Source organism: Bombina bombina, chromosome 2, assembly GCF_027579735.1.
Source record: "Bombina bombina isolate aBomBom1 chromosome 2, aBomBom1.pri, whole genome shotgun sequence".
Classification (NCBI taxonomy): domain Eukaryota; kingdom Metazoa; phylum Chordata; class Amphibia; order Anura; family Bombinatoridae; genus Bombina; species Bombina bombina.
The window spans coordinates 1,155,742,226-1,155,755,848 of NC_069500.1; the positions used below are offsets into that span (position 1 = coordinate 1,155,742,226).

General features: G+C 39.7%; 1 protein-coding gene across 2 annotated transcripts in view; it reads left to right on the plus strand.

The window, feature by feature from the left end:
* The window catches only part of GALNT7 (polypeptide N-acetylgalactosaminyltransferase 7), a 493,314-nt gene that overhangs the window by 431,420 nt on the left and 48,271 nt on the right, over window positions 1-13,623 (plus strand). For both annotated transcript variants that reach the window (XM_053703830.1, XM_053703829.1), the window contains exon 9: window positions 4,730-4,948. In XM_053703830.1, coding sequence (XP_053559805.1) covers window positions 4,730-4,948 — 219 coding nt within the window. The remainder of the gene's footprint in view (window positions 1-4,729; window positions 4,949-13,623) is intronic.

Below are 13,623 nucleotides of genomic sequence, written 5' to 3' on the forward strand. Positions count from 1 at the left end.
AACCTTTCAGCAAAAGATAACAAGAGGGGGAAGCAAATTAAATAATAGAAGTAAATTGGAAAGTTGTTTAAAATTGTATTCTCTATCTGAATCATGAAAGAAACATTTTGTGTTTCATGTCTCTTTAAGTCACCTTTGAGCGTTCAATAAAATGTATATGTGTCCCCTGGCTATATGATACTTATCTGTGTAACAGATAATATCCTGCAGGCTTTCTGGGAGATGAATAAATAAACTATACTTACAGTTTGAAGCATCCCATCCACTGTACTTACATCTAGGAAAAATATATGTCCAGTGGTAGCCCATCCAGTGCTGAGCACATTACAGCAGAGGATATCAATATTGGAGTGGAACGACAAACCAACAGGAGGGGTTAAGGACCAGTCCGTGCGACACTTGTGGCCAGGCCTGTGATTAAAGGGACATAAAACAAGTTGGGATATAGACAAAATCTAATAATATGTACATTAATTACTTTACCTGCAAATGTATACTGCAGTGCCTCGCCATTAACCCTTTCTTTTTAGTTTCTGATTTGAAAAGCTCTAACTCCCCCCACACAATTCCTTTTATGGCTGTATCTATATCTATGGTTGCTTTTGGTAGGATACAAAAGTGAATAGGGATTATCTGCTGGAGCATGCCTAGAAGCTGTGAACTCATTGAAATACAATGCCTGTGTCTAAACACTGATAAGATGGGTGAAGTTGGCTGCCCCAGCAATTTTTAAACAATTTATGCAAACTATTTTTTATTAATTAGCCCTTTTATGATATGCACAGATCTCAACCTGTTTTATGTCCCTTTTAACTCCCACAACTCAATCTGAGAACCCATCTCTAAGAACTTTGAAGAAATAGTCAAATCTTCGCCCACCTCCAGGGAGGCAAAGTTTTAACTGACATACCAGTGAGGTGGGAGGGATGAAGTCCTCTTGAGAGTTTTGGGGAATGTTGCCTCCGCCTGGTGGCTAAGAAGTGAATCCCATGCATAATGAATCATAGACTCTCACTACCTTATGAAAGAAAAACTTGTTAAAATGAGAGTAAATATGTCTGTTTGCTCTCCTGTTATAAGCTGTGTAATAAGGCCTTAATGTTTCTTTTCCCATGACTCACTATTTTCCTACAGCTCCTAGCCAAGTATAGAAGAGTCAGCTACTGAGCAGGCAGACCTCAATGACTATGATAGGACTAGCTGTGCACAACATTATGGGGCATATTTATCAAGCTCCGAATCCTGTGTTTCTGGCGAGCCGTCACAAAGACCGCTGCTCCATAACCTGTCTGCCTGCTCTGAGCAGTACAAGTACAAAGACCTGCTCTGAGCAGTACAATCGGGTTGATTGACACCCCCCTGCTGGCGGCCTATTGGCCGCGAATCTGCAGGGGGCGGCGTTGCACCAACAGCTCTTGTGAGCTGCTGGTGCAATGCTGAATACGGCGAGCGTATTGCTCGCCGTATTCAGTGAGGTCTGTCGGACCTGATCCGCACTGTCTGATCAGGTGCGACAGACCTTGATAAATAGAGGCCATTGTGTACAGCATAGAAGGAAGCCGTTTCCGGCTTACATTTGTCAAAATAAGGTGTAGGGACACAACATGAATCAGCTTATCTCTGTGCCCAGATAACCCTGCTCTAATTGATTATTATTCCTCTGCAGTGTTGCCTCAGAAACAGACTAGTCCTTGCAGTGGCAGCTGAAACTCCTCCTTCTTACACTGCTCCCTGACAGGTTACTATAGGCAGCTAACTTGTCAAGGAGTGTAGGCAAATAGTGAGCTATGTTGGAAAGGAACAGCATGGTCATATTTTTAGACATTTTATTGCAGAAAAGCAAAACACAAACCAAGTTTACTCTCATTTTAACAGCTTTAGTTGCAACATGGTAATACTTATATATGGTTAATTAAGAAAAACTTAATTATCCCCTTAACAACACTGTTGTCTTTTACTGTGAGGGTTAAATTGCAATAATGTAGTAATAGGATGTCTCGCTGCTTTTGATGAGACTCACAATATTACAGGGCTAAAACCCCCTAAAGAGACTCAACAAAGTGACTTTTCTGACTAAAGTGCTCCTTTAAACTTGATGCTGTCACAGCTCATAAAACTTATGGGCTAGCAACACATTTTTTTAGTAGTCTGTGATATATAGATGTGTAATAATCAGAAACATTAAGAGCCATAATGAAAGTTTTAGGAGCCCTGGCTCTATGAACAAGATAAGCAATAAGGAAACCTTTTGAATACTGTTGTCAGAGTAGGTTTCATTTTAATATGAAAAATAACTAAAAGTATAGCTATGCTTGGGTGCTGGTTTGTGGAGTTAACATGTCTTCTTTGTTTTCAATTGCAAAAGACATTTAAGACAATTGGCAGGTTTTGGCAAGATAATTGAACTTCTGGAAAAAGGGTAGGCGTTCCTCTCTTCAATTCTACATAAAAGGCTTTGCTGTTATATACCAGGTAAAGGCAGTTATCCTGCCACAACTTGTCATTACAGTGACATTATTGAACAAATAATTGCAGCCGTTTGCGAACGTATATCTGGGGAATGTAGTATTTACAACTCTATAAAAAGTAAAAACATTTTCTGTTTATCCTAACTTTCTCATCTTAATTGTTCAAGATTTCAAAATCAGCTGCTAAGTAAAACTACTGTTAAGTGCTTTACCTTAACATGCCTAAAACAATATCTAAGGCTAACAGCTGTAATATATTTAATCTTTCCCATAAAGGTACACACAGTCTCTGCTCATCACTAACTGCACACTCACATTTTTGTCTCGCCACTAACTCACAGTATGCACTCACAGCTCCCACTCACCACTAAGGGCACACACAACCACTGCTCAGCACAAAGAGAACGCACACAGCCCCTGCCCACCACTAAGAGCACCCATGCAAGCATGCACAGCCCCTGATCGCCACTAAGAGCACAAACACAACCACTGCTCACCACAAAAAGAACACACGCAGCCCCTACTCACCACTAAGAGCACACAGACACTCAGACATTGCTCACCACTAGGAGCACACAGACACACAGCCCCTGCTCACCTCTAGGAGCATACAGACACAACGCCATTGCTCACCACTAGGAGCACCCAGACACAAAGCCATTGCTCACCACTAGGAACACACAGACACACAGCCCCTGCTCACCTCTAGGAGCACACAGACTCAAAACCCCTGCTCACCACTAGGAGCATACAGACACACAGCCCCTGCTCACCACCAAGAGCACACAGACACACAGCCCCATCTCACTGGTAACTGCATGCATATCCCCTGCTAACTACTAGCTGCACACACAAACACACATGCAGACACAGCCTCCACTCAAAACGAACTACACACACTGCCCCACTTACCACTCACCATTATCTATACACACATCACCTTCCACAGCACACACACATAGCTTTCACTTACCACTAACTGCATGCACACACATCTCAATTTACCATTAACTGCACACACGCACAACCTCCACTCACACCACTAACTGGAAACACACAGTCCTGCTCACCACTAACTGCGGAAACGCACAGTCCTGCTCACCACTAACTGCACAAACACAAAGCCCCTGCTCATCACTAACTGCACAAACACACAGCCCCTGCTCATCACTAACTACACAAACACACAGCCCCTGCTCATCACTAACTGCACAAACACACAGCCCCTGCACACCACTAACTGCACACATGCAGTCCCTTCACACCACTAATTGGAAACGTACAGTCCTGCTCACCACTAACTGCGGAAACACACAGTCCTGCTCACCACTAACTGCACAAACACACAGCCCTGCTCACCACTAACTGCACAAACACAAAGCCCCTGCTCATCACTAATTGCACAAACACACAGCCCTGCTCACCACTAACTGCACACATGCAGTCCCTGCACACCACTAAGTACACAAACACCCTAGCCCCTGCTCACTGCTAACTACACACACACAAAGCCCCTGCTCACCACTAACTATGCACTCACACACACAGTCCCTGCTCACCACTAACTGTTCACACACACAATTCCTGCTCACCACTAACTGTTCACACACAGCCCATGCTAACCACTAACTATGCACATACTCACACATATATATGTGTGTGTGTATTTATATGTGTGTGCATGTGTATGTATAGGTGTGTGTGTATGTATGGGGATAATTGTGTGTCTGATAAGATTATTATTTGTGTCATTGTTTGTCTTCATTTAGTCTTTCTGTAAAAGTGTTACAGATGCAGAGCATATGTTTGGTTGCCTATCAGTATTTATGTGTCTGACAAAGTGTGTGAGTGTGTGTTTCTGGGTGTTTCTCTTCAAATGTGATTGCCATTGTGGGCAACTAGTCATATGTATTATCTTTTCTGATGCATGCATATATGCATGACTTTGGGATTGCTTTGTAGGAAAAGGATATGAAACTGAGACACTGAATATAAAATGAGATATACATTAAAATATTTAGCATAAATAACGGGTAGTATTAATTAAAAGGTTTGGTTTTGCACTCTAATGCTGTACTTGCCTATGCTTACAACCACCTCTTTCGAGCCTGACCTTGCATATATTGTAAAGCTTGTTTTGGCATCAATTGTATTTTACATTAGTTTGATAAATACTAACTTTTTTGCTAAAATAAAAACATACATTTTCACCACGATTTTCATCTACTCTACGTTACTGCTATTTTCTTATTTCCTTATAGAATTATGTTCGAGTAGTAGAAGTTTGGTGGGATGAATACAGGGATTATTTTTATGCCAGTCGCCCAGAGACCAAAGCCTTGGCATTTGGAGATATTAGTGAGTTGAAAAAGTTCCGTGAGGACCACAACTGCAAGAGTTTTAAATGGTTTATGGAGGAAATAGCATATGACATTCCATTACACTATCCACTACCACCTAAAAACGTGGAATGGGGAGAGGTATGTACTGCTTTCCTGTATACCTTAACATGTGTACTTCAATTGATGGGTCTCAATGTTTATTATGAAATGTAAAGTGCAGGTAGAAAATTAAATATTCTTAATTAATTTTAAATAAAGTTTGTCAAAGATCAAGTGAAAGACTCATTGTTTATTAAAGTATAGGTAATGAGAAAAGGAAAGACCCTAGTTTAAATAGAATGTTTCTTATCCTAAATTTAAATTTGTCATATTTCACTTTTTATCCTACTTTTTTTTCTCCTCTTTTCTGAACTTTGTAGTATGTGTATATATATATATATATATATATATATATATATATATATATGTATGTATGTATATGTGTGTATGTATATATATATATATATATATATATATATATATAAAAGATCGGAAGTAGGGCGCAGGGAAAGGATATTTGGAAGTCTTTAATAGCCAATTTAATTATAAAAGCAATTAAAGATGTTTATTAAAACACCCTATGAAATATAAAAAAAAAAATAATAATAATTAAAAAGGTCCTTTAAAAACCCACTCTATTGTATAAAAATACAAATATGAAAATGTATAAACTGATATTTGATATCAGCAAGGAAAAGCGTTCATAGGTACAGGGTAAAATAGTCCCACATAAATTTTTATAGATGTAAGGCAAAATAGTTCCACATAAATTTGGGTGAAAAGAGCATAAGATGATGATCCCAAAAGAAACTGAATTCCAAAGTCCCAGTTGACATGCTTTAAAATAAGTAGAATGCCTACTTACTAGAATCAACCCCAATCCTATGAGGTAAGTGCCGCTTAATTGATCTGTCAGCCTCTCAGCTGGTCTGTGATCCACTGCAAAGCTGTCTGACACCGTTCCACTGTTGTAACGCAGTTGTAAATAGAGGGAGAAAACAAACACACACAGGATAGTGCAATATTGTTGGATAAAAAGTAACTAAGTTTTATTAAACTCATAAGTAAAACATGCTTACACTTTCCAACCTCAATTGAATATGAGGTATCAATTATTCATTCAATAAAAACCAGGAAAACAATCCATTCAGTTTGCAATTTACTTGATAGTGAATGATAGTGTGTGAGAGAGTTTGCAACGGTTCCAATGGCTTGTTTAAACCTCACAAAAGTATTCCTTATGCGTTTCGAAGGCTTTATAACAAGTTCAGTGCCTTCTTCGTCAGAGGATTTCAACTGTAATTAATCACTGGATCACTATTTAAAAACGGAGGGGTTGCAGCCCGCCCCTATATTATTACCATCCTATTGGTTAGATCAAAATCACGTGTAGGGGTATGCATCGTTACGTGAAAATCTATAAAGCTAAGAAAATGTATAAAAAGGTGTGTACTTATTACTCGTTCCTTATTCGGTTACCTTAATTGTCACGTATTTGTGACATCACTAGTTGAGAGCGTAGCTATCATTCCTATGGGAACAAATGTTATGGGCGTATAACTTTGACCTGAGCTCATTGGTTAACACAACGACCACGTGTTAATGTTGGACACTATGTTAACTGGAAGCTACGTACAGTGTGTTTACTGCAGGGCTCTATTGTGATACATGTCTTTGTACTGAACTATAACAGAAGGGGAAAGCACCCTGATGATATACATCAGTGACATTGTTTCAATATTACATTATAAATATAACAACAAAAGATATACATAACTAAGAAAATATAAGCAATTATGAAAAGCTTATTAGAAACATATTAAAAATATATACAGTTACATCACTATTACAAATCATATCGACAGTCAATGATTGTAGCATATACCTACACAATATGATCTAATAGAGTAAAAAAGAGACTAAAACAAATTTGTGGTATTGTTTGCTATTGGTTCAGAATACCCAAGTGTGTAAAAACTGAAAAAATCATATATCAACTATATAGATAAAACAATAGTCCATAAATAAATAAATCAATTTGTACAGTTGGCATATAAGCGCTATGGTAAAAGATAAAGTAGTAATAATCTCAAAAAGAAGGGCAAAATCCACAAAATGCCTCTTAGAGTAAGAAAATACACTAATATTAGTGTTCAAATACTGATATTACACAGACTATTAAAAAAAAAACTTTAGTAAGAATTCATCCTTAATAGAGAAGCTTTAAAAAATACCAGAATTGATAGTAATTCTAAAATTAGGGATACATATATTTATATACAAATCTACAGCACATATAAATGTTCCTCTTATTAAAATTGCTAAAAATAATTGATATTGATGTGTCAATATGGATATATTAGATTGGCTAAATGTTCTATCCTTCCACTAAAAAGGCCGCTAAGTCAATATCTTTGTTCAGACCATACGGGACCTGTGTATGGAGAGTAGGAATCCAATAGGATTCCCGTTTTCTCAAAAACAGTTCTCTATTCCCCCTCCTATCACTCACTGATATATATTCCAAAATACTGGCTTTTAGACCCAAAGGGTCCATTTAATAAAAGATTCTAAAATGGGCAGACACACTATGTATTTTAAGACCAGCTTTAATATTCATTAGGTGTTCTGCCAGTCTCTTTTAAAAAGGTCGGGTCATGCGCCCTATATACTGCAGGCCACATGTACACTCCAGCAGATACACCACATGATCTGTCTTGCAGTTACAAGCCACATTTACTTTGCATACCTTTCCATTGGTATTGGATTTAATTAGTGGATTTTGTTTCATTATAATTATGTTCACAGGCTACGCAATTAAGGTGATTGCATTTAAAAAAAAATACATTTTCATATTTGTATTTTTAAAGGACCTTTTTAATTATTATTTTTTTTTATAGTCCATAATGTCATCAATTACTAGTGGGAATATCACTCCAGGCCAGCAGGAGGAGGCAAAGAGCACCACAGCAAAGCTGTTAAGTGTCACTCCCCTACCCACAATCCCAAGTCATTCTCTTTGCCTCTGTCAATGGAGGAGGTGAAGTTTTGGTGTCTGAAAAAAATTGAATTCCTTTTCGCTACAAGCAAGATTGTTGGGTATAGCTGTAGTCAATGTCAATCTAAAGTGCTGCTTTTTGAACATTTGTGTTTTCACATGCTGCTTGAGGCATATTGTGTGTGACAACTAGCGTTTTTTACGGTTTATGTTTTCACTGTTTGTACCGCTCTGGAGTATCAGTTAGCCTACTGGGAGGAGTTACCTTGCTGTTGAGCAGTCTTTTAGCGGAGATAGGGAAAGTGCACTTTTAGTGTGGTGTAGTTTCTCTTCTCTGGCGATCATGTGACTTCCGGCTCTCTGTAGTATCGGAGAGGAGCGGTGTCACAGCTTTCCTTCATTCTCCTGTGTCGGCTCGATGCGCTGAAGGGGAGAATTCTGGCTGATTGTTTTTCAGTTCTCTGATATACTCCTGTGGGTACGGTAGGAGCACCACAGAGGTGTTTAATGTTTTTGTCAAAACTTATCAATGTCTATTTAGCGTGTTATGCTACAGAAAAATAACGCTTTTGGGATTAAAGAGATTTAAAGTGACAGTAGCCATTTTATTTATTTTAAGTTAATTTGGGGAATTTTCACTGTACTGTGGACATGGATCAATCTGCAGACCAGATAGAGGACAATGTTGCTTGTGACAGATGTTTACTATGTTTGGTTATAGAACCATAGAGTATAAAAGTAAAATTTTGCCCACTGAGCTAAATGTCTCTCAGGATGATGCTGTTCAGGCAATGCCACAGCTTTCTCCTCAAATATCCCAAGCATCTATGGTGTCACATGCAGTGCCTTGCAGTTCCTCTAAACCTCCTGGAGGAGTTTATTTTCCCGCAGAAAACGCAAGAGTTAAATTAGAGATTCAGATAGTAAGGTTTCTGTTCCAAACACTGCTACTCAGGTTGCCCTTCCTTATAAGTCTGATGAGGAGGATACGTCTGTAGCCTCTGAGGGTGAAATCTCAGATTCAGACAGTATAATTTCTTCATCTGATACTGAAGGAGTAACCATCAGATTTAAGCTCGAACACCTGTGTGTATTGTTAAAGGGACAGTTTAGTATAAATTAAACTTTCATTATTCAGAAATGACTTATAATTTTAATCAACTTTCCAATTTACTTTTATCATCAAATTTGTTTTTTTCTCTTGGTTTTCTTAGTTTAAACTAAACATAGGTAGGCTTATATGCTAATTTCTAAGCCATTGAGGGCTGCCTCTTATCACATGCTTTTTAAATCTCTTTTCAACACAAAGAGACAGAAAGTACACGTGGGCCATATAGATAACACTGTGTTCAGGCACAGGGGGTTATTTAAGATTTAGCACACAATAATGCTAAATTTAAGACAATAGATAATAAACAGTCAGTCATGTGATCAGGGGGCTGGAAGAAGGTTCCAAGATACAAGGTAATCACAGAGGTAAAAAGTATATTAATAAAACTGGGGAATGGGTAATAAAGGGATTATCTATCTTTTAAAACAATAACAATTCTATGGTAGACTGTCCCTTTAAAGGAGGTTTTGGCTTCTTTGGATGACTCTGATACTCCTGTCGTTGTCAACCCTAAGAAATCTAGTAAACTTAATAAATACTATGATGTTTCTTCCACTGTGGAAGCGTTTCCTGCTCCAGACCACGCCACAGAGATTATTTCACAGGAATGGGAGAAGCTAGAGATACATTTTTCCACATCTCCTGTCTTTAAAAGATGTTTCCTGTCACTGACTCCATTAAAGATTCATGGAGTATAGTGCCTAAAGTAGAAGGGGCCATTTCTACTCTAGCTAAGAGAACTACTACCCCTATAGAGGATAGCTGCTCTTTTAAGGATCCATTTGACAAAAGCTGGAGGCTTATTTGAAGAAGATGTTCATCAAGGTCTTCAATGGCAACCTGCAGTTTGTATTGCCACTGTGTCAAGTGCGGCATCTTATTGGTGCAACACCTAGTCGGATTAAATTTTAGTAGAGACTCCTTTGGAGGAGATCCAAGACTGAATTAAGACTCTCAAGCTAGCCAATTCCTTTATTTCTGATGCTACCATGCAAGTTATTAAACTGGGAGCAAAGATATCTGGCTTCACTGTCCTAGCCTGCAGGACGTTGTTGCTAAAATTATGGTCAGCGGATGTTACCTCTAAGTCCAAGTTTCTGGCGCTACCTTACAAGGGTAAGACCTTGTTTGGACCTGGTCTGGCAGAAATAATTTCTGATATTACTAGTGGAAAAGGGTATTTTCTACCACAAGACAGGAAGAATAGACCTAAAAGATGTCAAAGTAATTTTTGTTCCTTTCGTAACTTCAAAGGAAAGTCTTCCTCTTCCAAGTAGGAACAATCCAAGTCTTCTTGGAAACCCACTCAGTCTTGGAACAAGGGGAAGCAATCTAAGAAGCCTGCAGCTGAGTCTAAATTAGAATGAAGGGTTTGCCCCCGATCTGGGATTGGATCAAGTGGGGGGCAGGCTTTCTCTGTTTCATCAAGCTTGGATACAAAATGTCCCAGATCCCTGGGCTGTGGACATAGTATCTCAGGGTTACAAAATAGAATTCAAAACTTTTCCTCCCAGTGGCAGGTTCCACCTCTCAAGATTATCTGCAGACCAGATACAGAGAGGCATTCTTAATTTGCGTTCGAAACCTTTCTTCCCTGGGAATGATAGTCCCAGTTCCAGTGTAAGGGAACAGGGTCTGGGATTCTATTCAAAACTGTTTGTGGTTCTTATTCTAGACCTAAAGTGTCTCAACAAGTTTCTCAGGGTACCATCCTTCAAAATGAAAACCATTTGTTCCATTCTTCCTTTGGTCCAAGAGGGTCAGTTCATGACAACCATAGACCTGAAGGATGCGTATCTTCATGTTCCCATCCACAGGGATCATCATAAGTTCCTGAGATTTGCTTTTCTAGACAACCACTTTCAGTTTGTGGCTCTTCCGTTTGGCCTTGCCACAGCTCCCAGAATTTTCTCAAAGGTTCTGGGGGCTCTCTTGGCAGTGATCAGGTCTCGGGGAATTGCAGTGGTGCCATACCTGGACGACATATTGGTTCAGGCGCCATCTTTTCAACAAGCAAACTCTCATACAGAGATCTTTTATTATTTTCTATGTTCCCACGGATGGAAAGTGAATCTGGGAAAGAGTTCCCTTGTTCCAGCTACAAGGGTAGCTTTCTTAGGGACCATAATAGATTCCCTATTTATGAAAATATTTCTGACAGAGGTCAGAAAATCCAAGATTCTTTCCTCTTGCCTCTCTCTGCAGTCTACTGTTCGCAATCAGTGGCTCAATGTATGGAGGTTATTGGTCTGATGGTCGCTTCCATGGACATCATTCCCTTTGCTCGATTCCATTTGAGAGCTTTGCAGTTATGCATGCTCAGACAATGAAATGGAGACCATTCGGATCTGTCTGAGGATAGATCTAGATCAGTCAACAAGAGACTCTCTCCCATGGTGGCTTTCTCAGGAGCATCTGACTCAGGGAACATGCTTCCGGAGACCTTCCTGGGTGATTTTGACCACGGATGCCAGCCTACTGGGCTGCGGAGCAGTCTGGGACTTGTAAAGGTGCAGGTACTATGGACTCAGGAGAAGTCTGCTCTCCTCATAAATATCTTGTAGTTGAGAGCAATTTCAGTGCTCTGATGGCTTGGCCACAGTTGTCTTTAGCCCTGTTTATCAGGTTCCAATCGGACAACATCACCTCAGTGGCTTATATCAACTACCAGGGAGGAACTCAGAGTTCCTTAGCCATGAAAGAGGTGGCTCAGATTGTTCAGTGGGCGGAAGCTCACAATTGCTGTCTACCTGCCATCCACATTCCAGGAGTGGACAACTGGGAAGCAGATTTCCTGAGCAGACAGACATTTCATCCCGGGGAGTGGGCTCTCCATCCGTAGGTGTTCTACAGGTTAACCCTCAAATGAGGGGTACCGGAGTTGGATCTGATGGCGTCTCAGCAGAACGCCAAACTTCCAAGGTATGGTTCAAGGTCAAGAGATCCGCAGGCCGTCCTGATAGATGCTCTGGCGGTTCCTTGGGATTTCAGTCTAGAATACTTTTTTCCTCCATTTGCGCTCCTTCCACGAGTCATTGCTTGTATAAAACAGAAGAGAGCGTCAGTGATTCTAATAGCTCCTGCATGGCCTCGTACGATTTGGTATGCAGACCTAGTGAAGATGTCATCTCTGCCACCTTGGACGTTGCCTCTGAGGAAGGACCTTCTAACTCAGGGTCTATTCCTCCATCCAAATCTCGTTTCTCTGAAGCTGACTGCTTGGAGATTGAGCGCTTAGTTCTGTCTAAGCGTGGCTTTTCTCAGTCGGTTATTGAGACCATGATACAGGCTCGCAAGCCTGTTACTAGGAAAATTTACCATAAGGTAAATTACCTTATTTTTCATGCTGATAAGGCGGTTCTTCGTACTAAGTTAGGGTTTTCTTCCTAAAGTGGTTTTGGATAGAAATATTAATCAGGAAATTGTTGTTCCATCTCTATGTCTTAATCGTTCTTCTCATAAGGAACGTTTGTTGCACAACTTGGATGTTGTGCATGCTCTAAAGTTCTACCTACAGGCGACTAAGGATTTTCACCAGTCCTCTGCCCTGTTTGTTTGTTTCTCTGGAAAGCATAAAGGTCAGAAAGCTTCTGCTACTTCTCTTTCCCTCTGGTTGAGAAGTATAATTTATTTGGCTTATGAGACTGCTGGCCAGCAGCCTCCTGAGAGAATTACAGCTCATTCCACGAGGGCTGTCTCCTCTTCTTGGGCTTTTAAAAATGAAACTTCTGTAGAACAGATTTGCAAGGCTGCAACTTAGTCCTCTCTGCATACTTTTTCCAAATTTTACAAATTTGATACTTTTGCCTCAGCTGAGGCTTCTTTTGGGAGAAAGGTTCTTCAAGCGGTGGTGCCTTCTGTTTAGGTCTGCCTGTCTTGTTTTCCCTCCCTAGTCATCTGTGTCCTCTAGCTTGGGTATTGGTTCCCACTAGTAATTGATGATGCTGTGGACTCTCCATATCTTATGAAAGAAAACAAAATGTATGCTTACCTGATAAATTTATTTATTTCCAGATATGGAGAGTCCACGTCCCCACCCTTATTTTAAGACATTTTTTTTTTTTTACTAAACCCCAGGCACCTTTACACCTTTGTGTTATTCCTTTTTTCATTTTCCTTTCGGTCGAATGACTGGGGATTAGGGCTAGGGGAGTGACACTTAACAGCTTTGCCTCCTCCTGCTGGCCAGGAGTGATATTCCCACTAGTAATTGATGAGGACGTGGATTCTCCATATCCGGAAATAAATTTATCAGGTAAACTTTCCTTTATTCAGGTCAGAAGCATAGCAACAAATACATAACAGAATGATCAATTTCTCTATTAGAGATACATAGCATGTTGTGTCTGTATGTGAAGTGGAAAAAAAGACATTACACCATACCTCTGAATCCACCTTAAAGCGACAGTCTAGTCAAAATTAAACTTTCATGATTCAGATAGGGCATGCAGTTTTCAACAACTTTCCATTTTACCTTTATCATCATATTTGTTTTGTTCTGTTTGTATTATTTGTTGAAAGCTAAACCTAGGTAGGCTCATATGCTAATTTCTAAGTGCTTGAAGGCCACCTCTTATCTCAGTGCATTTTGACAGTTCTTTCACACCTAGACAGCAGTAGTTCATGTGTGCCATATAGATAATGTTGGTCTCACTCCTGTGGAGT